Raw genomic sequence first — 15,846 nt, 5'->3', positions numbered from 1 at the left:
ACTATAGAAATAAACATATATACTAAGCTCTTGCTATGTATCAGGTACAAGGTACACAGACCCATAGCACATTATCTACTTAATTTTCACATCTAATCCATGGGCTCTGTATAATGATTATTCCAAGTTCCTAAAACAATAGCACATGAAGCTCATAGAGGTTAAGAAACACGCTCAATATATTCATTCTCTGGCTGAGACTAAAATTATCTGTGTCTCCATGAGCTTGTATATCAATCCCCTTCATAAAGTAACTACTCAATGATATTCTTGATGATCTTATGTTTTTCATAGATCCCAAACCATGGAGACAAATGCCAAGCATTATATTTATCATGTATGTATGCAGACACGTAGAGGTCTTGGTCTCTTCCTTCCTATGAATATTACTGCTGTGAACTGACTTGTGTCCCCCTCCCAAATTCATATGTTGACGTCATCACTGCAAGGACCCCCAAATGTAACCATGTTTAGAGAGAGGGTCTTTAAAAAAATTAAATCAAAATGAGGTCAAGACCCAACTGCAGACGTTCAGCTCAGTAGGTAAAACAAGACAAAGAAGATGGCTACAAGTAATAACTATTAAATCCAGAACAGCAGTGAGAATTGAGATGTCCCACAATATATGAAGAAGAAGAATACAGAAAGTAATGCCTGAGTTTCCAATATGGCAATTGGCACCACAGAAGTCACTATGTTGGGTTGCAGCTTCTCATTCCTGGTGGGGATTGGTGAGGGCAAGGCAAAGGTTTAGTTCTAGTGGGATTTGGGCAGTGGAACTGGACTCAGTTACACGAATCCGGAGACATAGATCTAATAACCAAAATGAGGCACAAATCTGGGGCCCGGTCTTAGGGATATATTAGAAGCCAGGTTGCTAGGATTGGAGCTAGACTGTAGAGAGAACAAGTAGCAGGACTGAGAAAATAGCAGTCCTTAGAGGGCCTGGCTGCAGCAGGGGACAGGACAAGCCCCAAGCTCTCCCAGCCGCAAAGAGAAAATGGCTTCAGGGACAGGAAATCAGGCAGAAATTAACTCTCTTCTCTGTTCAATAGTGTGTAAAAGGAGAGATTTTTGTTTGCTTCTGAAGTCTCTCCAAGGTCTAAGATTCTGTTATTCTGTTAAATTGAACCAAAAGTAAGAGCAACCTTTTCATTCACAGGATAAAATGGGTCAAAAACACTGCAGTATGATTCTGCATTTTAAAAGGGTACTGAAGAACAACATACTGAGATAAAATAGGTGGCACTGAAATCTTCAAAAATAAATATTTTTCTAAATGCACTTAGAAGCATAACTGTTTCCCCTTAAAATGACCTTTAGTTATCTATCTTCTAAAACATTCTGTATTAAAATTATAAGCATATATTACATGTAAAATCATATGATTATTTTTGAAAGTGCAACCCAGATTTTAATTTAGTTTTTCCTGATCCAAAATAGGAATCTCAGATATAACTAAATGACACACATATCTTGCTATGGATTAATTTGGGAGAAATATTATTAGGTATAATCATGTTAGATTTACAGACTTAATTTCTTTTCTTTTTATAGTACTTTTTAGTCATAACTCCTGTTTTAGAATCAAAGAGATTTTTCAGTCATTTATATATTAGGCAGAAATTGTAACTCAGAAAAAGCCAGGTTCTCACCGTGATGACGTCCAAAATTTTCTTAACGCATATTCTTAGAAGTTAGTAATTAGCATCTTAGTTCAGACCACACAAATACACACACACACAGTTACTTGTGTCTTCTCAATCTCTTCCTGAGATTTAAATAGCACAGATGATTGAAACAGCTAATGTCCATGACATATGCATTGTAAGAAGTTAGTTCTGACTCCCTCTAAGGCATTCAAACTGAAACACCTAACGTCCTAAATCATGCCTGTTTCAGTAGTTTGAAAGGGAGAATTAAATTTATCTTTAGCAATACAAAACAGTCTCTCTTCTCTTTTACGCCCATTCTTATCTTTGTCCTTTGCATCACAACAGAAAATCAGGCCTGGTAAAGCTGTTGGGCATTGGTGCTAAATGTCAACCTATCCAACTGCCAATCTACAAGTCTCTTTTCTCTTCATAGATTAAGAGGGCAAATTAAAGAAGAAACTAGAGAAATCATTTGTTTAAAGGTTAGAAACTGGAGTTAGAGGTCCATAAAAGTTTATTCATCAGCCTCTGTGTGAAATGAGCCGAGGCAGAAAAGGACAAAAGCAACTGGGTGGGCTCTTCTGGGAGAGCTCCGAAGGGCAGGGGCCACCTCTAAAGCAATACATCCCCAAGGCCTGGGTAGGCGCCTGTCATACAGCAGGAACTCAACGGAACATTGGTGAATAAAAGGGAAAGAGAAGCCAATTCTGTTACGGCTCCATGTAGGGCCATCACCATTTTGAGGTTCGGCTGGCTACAATGACAATTATGAAAGGCCCTAGAATACATCAAAACTGGTTACTTACTAAAGAGATTGTTAAAGAGCATTTTTTTTGTGTGTTTTCCTATTTTAATAGATATCAAATTAATGCATGCGCGTGAAAAAAACTAAAATAAATAAGAACTCAAGATGTAGCTGCAATAATTCATTTCCCTTCATGTCCTTTATGCCCACACTATCAATTCCACTTCCCAAACTTATTTGTAAATACTTGTTTTCTTAGTTCTTCTAACAAAGTGCACTCTAATTTTTAAATAATTTATTTACATTTATACTGGAAAATTTGGGAATTTTAAGCTATTATCTATGGTTAAAACTGATTAAATAAGAAACTTAAACTTGCTTTACATCCTTTCCTTTCAAAGCCAATAGTTTTCTTTTTTTTACATTTATTTACTTACTTATTTTTGGCTTAAACAATATAAATTTATTTTTCACAGTTCTGGAGGCTAGAAGTTTGAGATGAAGGTGTTGGCAGGTTTGGTTTCTTCTGTGGCCTCTCTCCTTGGCTGCAGATGATTAACTTCTAGCTGTGTCTGTCCTCACACGGCTTTTCCTCTGTGCACATGTACTCTCGGTGTCTACATTTCTACATTTCAAAGCACCTTATCCTCTATTTATTGCCTTAAAATTTGAACGAGATATTCTGACTCATAAACACTTTAAATAATATTCATGTGCTTACCTCCACATCTCCCAATCCTTTCATCCCCTATATACAAGATGCTTTACATTTATTCTGATATGGACAAAATATTTATATTCAATTGTGTAAACAAATATGAGTTCAGTATTTAATGTTGTTTTTCTGAAAACTGAAAAGGAGTACGAGGCATTTACAATATTATTACATGTAAATACTCCAGAACCAAGGGAAAATCCATAATGTGAAGATGCTAATTGTCTTTTTCTAGAGATGAACCGTCTAGGTTCCTATTCACTCAGAAAATGTACCTAAGTTAACAGTCCACTGGGCTGTATCAGTTAATAAAGCCACAATTTTTTTTGTCTCATATTTGAACCATGATTTTCCTTAGTTTTTTCTCCCCCTCACTGTTTGGTTGTTCTGTTTTAGTGGTGAAAAAGAGACAGCCTTTCTTTATCAGGTCAAGAATGTCATATAAAACTTAGTCATTAGCTCTTTCTGGGAATCCATGGCATTTTTCTTAATATAAAGATATTCTTTTGGAGCCGCCTAGAAATGACCTTCAGTTTTAATTTGGACAGATTACTTTCTGCACACAATGTCATTCAAGGAGTTCTTTGCATTGAATTCCTGGGTTAGCTCCACTATTTCTTGTTCCTCATTTGTTCCACTTTCTTGATTATTCATCTCGGTTTCCTGAGTGCATACATCTTTAAGTAATATTCTCAGAAGGAGATTGCAAAGTAGGTTTTCTGAGAACTTGGAATTGATTGATGGTTACGTGTGTGTAGAATTATAGTTTTGAAATGGTTTTGCTCTGAACTTCGAAGGCATTGATCAGTAGTAGTCTAGAATCGATTGTTGATAAATATAAAAGCAGTGTAATTCCCACTGTTTTGTATATAACCTGCTTTATTTTTTAACTTCCAAAAGTTTATTTATCTTTCCCTTTTTTCATGGCATATTTAAAGGTGTTGAAATTCCTCCATTTCACAGTTCTGACCTCTGGACTCACCCTCTGGGCATCCGCAGTGTCACACAGGCTTCCCTGGAGAGCAGTTTCCGGGTGGCCTTCCGGACCCAAGGGAGTTTGCAGGCTTGATATTAGCTTTTACTTCACTGTCTCAGATTAGTTTATCTTACTTCCTAGTTAGGCAAGTTACCTCATGCCTGCAGGCAAGTTTGTGATCTTGAGTCTAGCCATAGGGTCTTGCATTTTGTCGAAGTATCTCTGTTCACGTGCTTCAGTGCTATGGGTTTTGACACCCAAAGCTTCCCCTCTAAGTTTGGTTATTAACCTTAATTATTCAAAAAATATTTTACACAGAATAGTTGTGTGTTTGGGTGGGGAAGGTGCCCTGGAAGTAGAGTTAGGCATTTCAGGGTGTACCAAACTTGACCAAGAGTTAGCATTTTGATCTGTTTGGTTTTAAAGCACACTTTTGTTCTTGAATTCTCTCTTACACCTAGTGTCAATGTGTCTACTTGTTTATCTTTTTTAGTTCATTCTGCTGGCATTCCTCACAATTTTGTGGCCTTTGTTGTTCATTCAATTTAAAATGGAGTACTGGATAGATTCGTGTGTGTTGCTGTTGAGAGTTTTCATGTCTTTTTAGCTAGGCTGCTCTCGTGGACACTAAAACTCTCTCCAACATCTGTGAATGAATGGAGCTGTGAGCTGGTAGCCTTCACTTTAGGATGAGTAAGTGTGGAGCTCAGGGTTAAGCGAGTAAGAGTGGGGGTCCCAGAATGGTACACACCTACTCTAGCATCTCTGAGTTTTTCTCAGGCAGTTAATTGGACTTCCTCTTGATTTTTACCAGGAAATTATATTTGGCTGTTTTTCCTGCAAGGGGCTAAAAAGGAGGTAACAATAAAAGAGTGATGAAGAGTATGTTGCCGTTGTTACGTCAACAAACACTGAAGAACTCTGCCAATCTGAAGCTCCCCTCCTCAGCTCCAGGCTCAGAAGGATGAAGCCGCTGTAAGGTGCTTCAGGGCAGGTGAACATCTCCTCCCCCACCAGAGCCTTTTGTTTACTTGGGAAGTTCTTATATCCAAAAGCAGTCTACTTTCCCTTTTCCATCTTCTACAAACATCTCATCCACCCATAGTTCACTTCCTTTTCTCTTCATTTTGATGGAGTCTCGTGGGGAAAGAAAATAAATGTTCAGGCAAGCGTTTGAAGAAAGAACCATCTTAAGTTGTAACTGTTGTAAGGATATAAAGAGGCTATCCTTTATATATATAAATATATATAAATATTTATAAATAAATATATATTTTTATATATACAATATCTGTAGCCAAATTCTTACAGCAGGACATAATTTTATCTTGGGGTATATCCTGTCTATAAAGCCCCCAGTAAGAGTCCTCTGGATAGCCAAAAAATGCCACAGGGCAGAAATCATGGCTATCTCTTTATCTATCTTATACCCATACATCTATGTATATGTGTGTATTTAATTTAATCACTGTTCCTATAGAATCTAGCACAGTGTGCCTGGAATGTAGGAGATTCTTATAGATATTTTGTTTAATATCATGTATATTATGCAATATTTATGTAATATTGTATATAGATTAAACACAAATAAATAAATGGGAGCCAAATGTTTTAATCTCAAACCTTCAGGAAACAGGTTACAGAAAGTATGACTATCAAAAGGACATAATATACATTCTTTGCTTTCAAAAAACAGAAGCAAATCAACAACTTCTGGGCAGAATTATAAGTTCTGTGTGAATAGTAAGCACAGTATTTGTGGAGCCCCAAAAGGATACTCCTAATACTTGTAATGACGAAAGAATAATATGAAGCATTACAAAACAAGTTGCCCTTCCAACGTGATTTTTGCAAGGGTCCCAGACTCTTATTCCTGACTCCTTGATGTTTAAATTGTCAGGTACCCAAAATGAATAGTCAATAGTTTACTTTGCTCACAACCTACACCCTGGTCCCATGAGACTATCTGTCTTTCAGGGGAGAATTCACACCTGTTATTAAGGGCCCTCAGTCTCCCTTTCAACCATTCATTGTTCGATACCCTGGCAGATATTTCTTCGCAGTAATCCAGATCCCATCCTCCTAAACGGCCTGCTAAATGCTGCCTAACAGCAACAGCCAGCCCTTGCTATGCAAGTTGTCCTAAGAAGCCAATCACAGAGTTCTTTCAAAATTCAAAGGCATATTGATGTTGTATTTTCTCAGTTTAAAAAAATCAGCAAGAATGAGAGGACTGAAATGATGGATATCCTGTTATCCAGTGCCAGATTCTTCTCCCAATTGGTTTTATCTGAGAACTTTTACTTTAAATTCCTTGTATTTTAAGTGACTTACTCCCCTGACCAAGCAGCAATGCTCCCATGGCTGGTCTCAGAACTGACAGCATTTCCCTCCGCGCTGGCACCTTCTTTTCTCTTTCTTTATTCTTAGGCCTCATTCCTCAGTTCCTTGGGGACACAAATCATCACTAGACTTTCTCCCAATGAATTATATTGCACATTTCACTTAAAATTCAGCCACTATCTTATAGGCAAGAGTAAGTTCACTATTTTTCTTCTGTAGAGAAAGATTTATATTAGTTAATATTTATAAGCTAAGAGACAAGAGATGCCCAATTTTTTTCAGTGGCAAAAGCAATATGACCAGCATTCCTGTTGAAAACATATGGTAATGGAACTCAATTTTTAGATAACCCCACTAGATAGAGCTTACCCTTAATCTTTGTGTGGGTCTTGTGCGTGTGAGTTGAATTACACTATACATAAAAGATTATATTCAATATACGTAAATATCAGGTTGTCTTTCAGATGCCATTTATTTGATCAGCTTATCTTTTATTGAATGGTTGGACACATAGCAAAATTATATCAGTGTATCTTGAAGACATGTCCCTTGGAGGCATATATTAAATTGCATTTCATTGTGTAATTATTTTTTATTGCTTATTTCTCAACACAATATCAGCTCCATGACAGCATAGGGCATATTCTTTTTTTTATTAAACCTCAGTTTACCTACCAAAAGTGCTAAATATATATTTGCTAATAAATATACAAACCATCTCAGCATAATAATATGAATTACAAAAATAGTACATATATAGGTTATTTTATGAAAGTGCTATAATCTGAATGTTTGTGCCCCTCACCGCAAAATTCATAGGCTGAAATCCTAGCCCCTAAAGATGATGGTATGAGAGGTGGGGCCTTTGGTAGGTGCTTGGATTTTGAGGGTAAAGCCTTCATAAATGCTCTTAGAAAGGAGACTGCACAGACTCCCGAGCCCCTTCCACCATGTGATGAAATCTCAAGACGCTGCCACCTATGACCAAGAAGAGGGCCTTCAACAAAACTTGGCCATCCTAGCACCATGATCTTGGACTTCCCAGCCTGCAGAAGGGTGAAAAATAAATTTCCACTGTTCATAAGCTACCCAGTCTGTGGTATTTTGTTATAGCAACTTGAACAGACTAAAGAGCCAGGCATTGTGTTAGATGTTTAATTTACATGGGTAACTGATAAACTGTACAAGAAAATGCATGGGATGCAGTAAAAATGTAACTTTAATTTCTGTGTACCAATGCCCTTTAAATTTTACTCCATGGGAATACTCTTCCCATGACCCTGAAACTCAAAACATAGTATCTACTTTCTTCTAAGGAATCTCTTCCCAAATCATTCTTCCCCTTCTCACCCCACTGGAGTCTGTAAGATATTGAAAATTGTTCATAATAATTTCTCTGTATATTATATGTATGAATGATTATCTCATACTCATTGTGGCATTAGATCTATAGTATAGGAGCCACAGGAAAAATCAATAGAGGAAGGATGTGCATCATCTCATTCAAACCACTCACAATTTAATGACTTCTGGAGGTTGAGCAACCTGGGCAGGGGGAAGGGTGCCAGAGATTATCATATTAGGCAATGGAGAGATTTGGTAATAAAGTTATTAATAGATATTACAGATTATTAAAAAGTATGTTCTTTCTAGCTAATGTTTCATTTTGTAAATGCTGAGTTGGAATTGGTTGAAATATTAGAAGAGAACAGCTACTTTGGAGTAAATTCAAGGCATTGGTAAGGAGATTAATTATACGTTAAGAGAAAATGGGGCGTCTGTATTAGATAAGGGTACCTGTGATGCTCCTGTGTCCCCAGACGAAGAGATCTGGCTCCAGCTTCAGAGGGATATAGATCCCAAGTGGTCACCCAAGTTCCCAGAATGAAAATTCCCAAGGAGAGGAGACAGTGTGCAAAGGCAGGTAGTTTCTCATATTACACCAGCTCCATCCCTCCAATGAATTACCCATGCCATTAGTCATGTTTTCTTCCATACTATGTTGTTACTGTAAATAATTTTGAGATTCAATTCTGTCTGATTCCATGTTCACTGTGATTCATAATCCATATTCAGTAAGAACTGGTAGAGTCCTTTCTTTAAGGAATGAGAAAAATATATATGTATATATCTGTCAAGAGTTACCTGCACACCGATTGAGCACATCCATTACTTAACACTCTCCTACTTCCGAGGGGAAAAATATGTGCTTACAAGCATATTAAGGCACAAAAGGCAACAACAGTCTACTCAGCATCTGACTTTTTAAAAGCTAATAGACAATATGCATGAACATAGGCATAATGACTTACCATTCAAACATAAGTCATCAGAAGGATGGCTTTTTTTTAATCAATGTAGCGTAGACATTTCCTATTTCAAACTAAATTAGAAATTCCATCATCTGTAGTATCTATTAGTGCCTTCAATACTAAAACCCACCACTGACTACTTAAGGCTAGCGTATGAACCAGCAATGATAATTTCCAGCACCTTGCACAAGTTACATCACCTCCATTTATTTATATATATGTGTGTGTGTGTGTGTGTGTATGCACACACATATACATACCTATACGTGTTTATATATACAGACATATTTAATTAAATCTATGTATGTGTTTATATATACATACACACAGAGAAAGAGAAAGAAAACCTGTGTGTAGTTTAGAGATGGAGAAGATGAGAAAACAAAGTGATAGTTCTATAAAACATATATTTAGTACATAACTTAGCAATTATAAAGCAAGCCCAAAACTATGCAGTCATCCCAAAATATAAATTAACTAAGAAACATACAAGGACCCCCAACACTACAATGAGAATGATGACCCTCACCATCAAATTTAGGATTGTGGCCAGTTTAAATCTGAGTTAATATTCAAACCAATATTCATAATTTTACTAATACATTGAAGTATTTTCTCAGCCAGTGCAATCTAAAGAAACTTTCTCTGATGATTGCTCTTGAGCACTTGCAATGCGGCCAAGTGCAAGGGTGGAACTGAATTATTTTTAAGTTTATTTAATTTTAATTAATTTAAATTTAAATAGTTACCTGGAGCTATGGTATCGTAGAGTGAAGGTTTAGACAGGAAAAAAGGAAAACTATCAGGCAATGTTCCAAAATCTCTTGCAATCTAATAGGTAAAATGAACTTCATATTCCAAAGTTATCATAAATCTGAAGCACAATATGTAACATCTTCATGGTATAATATTTGTGAAGGAATTTCTTTATAAATTATGAGAAAGACATTTGAAACTTGAAAACTGCTCCTTCTGTGACTGGACTATCACACCACTAAAGTTTTTTTAAAAAGTACAATTCCCTTTATCAAGCACAATTTTGGTTTCCTACAAGAGAAGCTATTTTTTCCCAGACAAATATATCCACCCCAAAATAATAACTGAAAACTTAAGTCATAACTGACTTTCCAAGAATGAGAGAAACCAAAGTCATTAAGAACTCTTGTAACCCAAATCTGGGGCTTGTGGTTGTTTTAAAATCCCACAAAAAACGACTACTAAAAACTTCTATTCACTGGGATAGAAGCTGTGTGCTTTCCAAGTCATACTTTCTCCCCTCCACTTTTTTTGAGATTTTTTTCCTACAAATCATTGAGATATAATTGTTACCCAGCTCTGTATAAGTTTAAAGTATAGCGCATAATGAATTGACATACCTATATTAAGAAATGATTATTACCATGAATTTAGTTAACATCCATCTCTTCTAATTACAAAAAAAAAAAAAGTTTTTTACTTTGTGATGTGCACTTCAGCCAACTTTCTCATATACCATAGAGTAGTGATAGCTGTAGTCATCCCATTGTACATTACAAGACACACTTCGAAACCTGGCATACGCGCACCCCCGGCTTGGCAGACAGACATCTCCAAGCCCAGCACACACTCCACCTCGACCGCCCGCACAGGCGCATCTTGGCCGTGATGCAGGCCCACCTCCGAACCCCGCACCCATCCCGGCGCGTGGCCGGCACCGCCCCCTTACCTTTCTCGCTGACGCTCTCGCTCTCCAGCTCCACGTCCTCGCAGCTGGTGTACTCCGGCGTCGACACGCCTTCCTCCTCCGAGCTGCTGACCGACATCTGCCTCTTCTTGCCGCCCCTCTTGGACCGGTGGGGCTTGGGCGGAGACGGCCGCACGGACTCGGACTGATCAGAGCTCAGCGAGTCGTTCCGCAGCATGACCTCCGCCTTCTCGCGCTTGGCCTTCCGCATGAGGACTGCCGAGCTGGGATCCAGGCGGCTCTGCTTCCTGAGGGGCTCCTGGGCTTTGGGCTCCACGGCTTTTGCGGGGACCGGCCCATGCCTGGGTGCCGGCGGGCTGTGGTTCGTTAGCTGCTTGGCGCCCGGCGCCCTGGCTTCCGCAGTCCTCTCGGTCGAGTAGGCCCGCTGCGAGTCGGGCGGCAAAGCCCTGCTGGCGGCCGGCACACGCTTCCCGGCCTTGCTCTCGGGCGGCAAGGCGCCCGCCTCGGTGCGTGGGAGCGCCACGTCGCTGTGGCGCCGCTCGTGCCGCGCGCGGGACACACGGGCGTGCATGCGCATCTGCTGCTCTTCGGGCGGCGGTTTCACCGGGTACCGCGCCAGGTTCGGGTCGCTGCGGTACCTGGTTTGGTACTCCTCCTCACCCCTTTGCTTCTCATCATCCGCCGCTTTGCCGTCGTCTCGTTTTTCCGGCACGTCGGGGTAGTCCTGTGACCGCCCTTTCTCCAGCCTTCGGGTTTCCCGCCGGTCTTTCCGCTCTCGTTCTTCCATGGCCCCCTCCCCAGGTTGCACGGAGGGTTTTGGCCCCCGCTTCCTCTCGACCTTCTGGGATCCTTTGCCATTCTGCTCAGAGAGCCCTGGAGTCTTCTTCCTATGATATGCAAAGGAACGTCAAGAAGAAGACCAGTGCCTAAAGCATGAAGTGAAAACCAGATCTTTATATTCCGGATTTAAATCCTTTAGAGTAATTACTTATACTTCGATGTTTAATTAGAAAGCGACATGATAAGGCATGTATAAACCTGCATATCTGATTAGCTCTCCTTCGCATTACAGTATGTTCAGGGACTTTAGAAAGTGCACATTTAAAATTATAAATTAACTAGATCAATAAAAAGCATCAGTAAATTCAATAAATGAACAAGATTTATGCTAACCACTGCTTGTGAATCATAGACTAAAAATGTTTTAGATGATACTAGTATAGGTAATAATATAGGAGTAAAATATAACACACATTAACTCAAAACTAAATATATACTTGATATATAGTTGGAGAATAGGTGTGGACAATCTTATAACTCAAACTTTTAAAGAAATGCAAATGCAAGTGTGTGTATATCAGCAATCAAATCTAATAGCACTTCTTCAGTAGTAAAACAAAAGTAATTTTAATGAGATCATAAGCACTCAGACACCTTTTTAGGAAGTTAGGGGGGAAAATGGCCGAAGTTTAACCTTTATTTTACCTTCCATGGGCAATAATAATAGAAATATTGAAATTTTTAAAACTAATACTCGTTTTCCCTTCATTCTCCCTCTCCCTCATTTCAGAACACAGTACAAAAGGAGAAAACAGGTTTTTTTTGTTTTTGTTTTTCCTATTTTTCTCTCTTGTTGAGATCACTGGCAAGATAAAAAGAAAGGAAAGGGGTTTAGCAATCATTGAACCTTGTAGATAGATCATTCAATTGCTCCTTTCAGCCCTTCTTATACAGTGGTGTGACTTGATTTTGGAAAGTTCCAGCAATTATTTGAGAAGTTACAAAAAGGGAGTGCCTTGGCTAAGCATTCTGACACTACATGTTCTACTATGCAATTAAAATGGAGACAACCTAAGGCTTTTTTTTTTTTTTTTGAATCTTGAGGTCCATAGAAAGGACTTTCTAGAGGGAACATTATTTGAGTAGAAGTCTAAACGGAGATGTACTAAACATCAAGAAAAAAAAATACAAGATGCATGGATGGAACTGGAGAGTATTATGCTAAGTGAAATAAGCCAGATGGTGAAAGACAAAATACCATATGATCTCACCTATAAGTGTAACCTAATAACAAAACAAACAAATGGGCAAAATAGAACCAGAGACATGGAAATAAAGAACAAACTAACAGTGACCAGAGGAGAGCGAGGAAGGAGATAATGGGGAAAGGAGGGCAAAGGTCAAGTCAAGGAACTTGTATACAGGACCCATGGACAAAGACAAGGGGGCGTGGGATTAAGTGTGAAAGGTGGGGGTTGGTCGGGTAGAGGAGAGTAATGGGGGAAAAATGGGGGACAACTGTAATTGAACAATAAAAAAATTAATAAAAATTTTTTTTAAAAAAAGTACAAGATGAGAAAAAGTAGGGCAATTTCTATTTTGGGTTACCAAAGTAGTAATTGGCTAAGATATGTTATGGGTCAGTTTGAGGAGGGGCTGGTGATAGTGAAAAGAAAGAGTAAAGCTTATCAGATGGCACAGGAAAGCAAAATGGAACTACGGCAGCTTCTGCTTTAGACTACGTTGGTCCCTTGAAGTGAAAGGGATTTTCATCAAAGATGGAATTGCAAGGGTGGCATTGTAAGGTTCTAATTGAATACATACTAATCCTTATCAAATACAGTTTTCATAACAGCATGATGACTGTACTGCAAACATTTAGTAGCTCACTAAGGCATAGTTGTTCTGGTTAGAAGTTTATATTAATTTACTTTTTCTTAAGTGCTGATAAATAATGCTTACCTTGCAGAGTTCATGTGAGGATTAAAGGAGATACTGTTTGTGAAAATGCTTTATGAAAGGACAGAGTATTATGCAAATAGAGGTGCTTTCCAGTCTCTCTGATTCTTTACTGATTGTTTTTCTCACCTCTACCTTTAATTGTTCCATTTCCACTGGCTTCTGATGAGTGTATGAAGTATGATCAAGAATGCTTCAATAATTTAAAACAGACTGCCATTCTTTTACGCTTGCTTCTCTCCCTGAAGTTGTCACCTATCTTTTTCTTCTCCTACACTCAATGTCCTTGCTGTTTTCTTAAGTATTTATATAATCAGCAAGTGATTTGTATTATCAAAAGGGCATTTGTCCCTATCGATTGTCTTCAAATTTCATCGAGACAAAAAGTCTCTTCTCAGTCCTCATTTTTGAATTTTTTTAGTTTTTCCCCATATGCCATAAACAGGATCCATATTTCTCTTTAGCAAATTTATAGTACCAAATTACCTTACTTAAAAATATTTTCTGACCAATCCCAAAGTGTACCTTCAGTATACTTTCCTTAACACACATCAATTTATCACCAAAAGCAATTAATTCTGTCTATTAATTCTGAGTTATATCTGGTGTCCTTTCTGTCTTCTTGCCACATAGTCTATGTACACTCATTTTTATTTCCTGTAATGTCTTCTCCTACTCTGTCTACTTACAACTCCTGGATATCCTGCAAAGCTTTATTCAGAATGCACTTCCTCTTTCCTGCAGCTCCCAAAGTACTATGTGTATTTTCTAGCCTTGATCAAATCCGCCTTCTGGTACAGGATTCTAGTAATTGCCCAGGAATCTGTCTTCCCTAGGATATTGTGTGGTATCTTCCCTAGGATCTGTGAGAAAAGGGATTGAGTCCTAATCATCTTTATACCCTCTGGTTCTTGGCACAGAGTTTGCTTATAGTAAATATATAATGGCTATTGGTTTACATAATAGCTACATTAATTGAATGCTTCCCACGTGCCCACTTCTCAACACATGTTCTCATTTAATCCCTGCCACACCCTGTAAGGTGGGTTGTTACTAGAATGACACAGTCAGGACTGGAATCCAGGCCTCTTTTACTTTGAAAAATTTTTATTTAATTTATGGGTTTTGTTTGAAAAGGGAAGCAAAAGCCTTCCTTGGAGCCAAAAGCAGGCAAGCCTGCTCTTAACAACAGGCAAGTCCCCCAAACTACCAAGCGTGTGAAGAAAAGGCCTAGGCGCTTCTTGTTAACATTATCTCCCAGTGTAAAGCATCTTGGCTGGTCATAAATACATCGTTTTAATGAATGAATGAATGAATCCATTGAAATAAATTATCTGATCATGTTCACCCATGCTTCAATTTCTCAGTGGCCTCCCATTATTCCTAAGATAAAAGCTATGTAATTTAACCTGGCCAGAAGTCCCAGCGTGACCTGGGCTCTGATACCCTCACCACCACCTCTCCGCCACACCTCACTCTGCTACTCATACTCTAGCCAGCGGGTACCCCTTAGGTTTTCCACCAGCCTTGTCCCTTCAGGCTGCATGTCCCTGCATGTACCTGGACCACCCATCCCACTCTTCACCCAGTTAATTCCTAGTCACTTTTAAGAGCTCATCTTAAAAGAAATGTCCTCAAAAGAGGCTTTGCTGATGTACCCACACACCCTCCAGTGCCCCCGTCATATTCTCTCAGAGCACACTTTCAATTAAAGGTCTAACTGTATACGTGCATTAATGATCTAAAAGCTCTGCTGAATTTAAGGTTGGAAGTTAGTAGCCTAACTGGGTGACATCTGTGCATAATATGACAGAAAAGCTTCTCAACAAAGGTCTCCAAAGGCACGATACATTCTGCAGATAAACAAAGCACCTCATGCCTGTTGTAACCTTCTCTGAGGGGCCTGAGATGTACCACTTCCACACATTTCCTTAATAACTGTTAAATTCTTGAAAATAGGTTTGCTGTCTAAACAAGACCTTGCCTTTTGCTTACATGGTTAACGAGCTATTACCTCTCTCTCGGAGGTTCACTTCTAGACCTGGATGCAGCCTGTTTCTGCTCCGGCCCCAGGGCTTGCAGTGAGGGCTCGGCCCCTTTACTCCTGTCTGGCTGTGCACCTGGAGGAGCTGTGTCCTGGGAGGAGGCAGCTGCTGTGCTCAGGGGGGTCTGCGACCGTGATCGCTCTTGGAGCCGCGCTTTCTTTTCTCTGGGTACCTCAGAGCCAGCACCTGTAGCCGTATCACTTAAGGTTCCATCCTGACTGGGCTGCTGAGGGCCACTTCCAAAGAACCAGGCCCCAGATTTGGTTAAGATTTCTTGCTGCTTTCGACATAAATTGCATACCCACATAACCTATTTGAAGAAAAGAGAACAATATAAATTTTTTATGCCATTGGGAAATAAATTATTTTCATCAAACTGAAATGTCTTTTAAGGAAAAAAATGGTTGTCATCTTCATAATTATCTTTGTAAGTTTCTTGTGGAAATAAAAGTCTTTGCACAAGTCATAGTCGAGTATATGAAGTCAGAGTGCATCTGGGTAACCAGAATAGAGTTTTCTCTTCCATTCTAATCCTATGATTCTGAGTTTCCTTTTACCATGTATCATCGCATTTTGTATGACTAGCCCTGAAGTTTCATTTAAAATATCTATTACTAAAGTGTTCTAAGAAG

General features: G+C 38.9%; 1 protein-coding gene across 13 annotated transcripts in view; it reads right to left on the bottom strand.

Moving 5' to 3' along the window:
• LOC129067570 (regulating synaptic membrane exocytosis protein 1) overlaps positions 1-15,292 on the bottom strand; it is a 197,200-nt gene extending 181,908 nt beyond the window's left edge. For all 13 annotated transcript variants that reach the window (XM_054569582.1, XM_054569573.1, XM_054569583.1 and 10 more), the window contains exons 1-2: positions 15,184-15,292; positions 10,452-11,317 (exon numbers count right to left, since the gene is read on the bottom strand). In XM_054569582.1, coding sequence (XP_054425557.1) covers positions 10,452-11,217 — 766 coding nt within the window. In that variant the 5' untranslated portion in view covers positions 11,218-11,317; positions 15,184-15,292. The remainder of the gene's footprint in view (positions 1-10,451; positions 11,318-15,183) is intronic.
• Positions 15,293-15,846: the final 554 nt, after the last annotated feature.

This window comes from Pteronotus mesoamericanus, unplaced genomic scaffold, assembly GCF_021234165.1.
Source record: "Pteronotus mesoamericanus isolate MK-2021 breed Mesoamerican mustached bat unplaced genomic scaffold, CSHL_Meso_final contig_20, whole genome shotgun sequence".
Lineage (NCBI taxonomy): Eukaryota > Metazoa > Chordata > Mammalia > Chiroptera > Mormoopidae > Pteronotus > Pteronotus mesoamericanus.
This window is presented reverse-complemented; position numbering and strand designations above follow the sequence as displayed.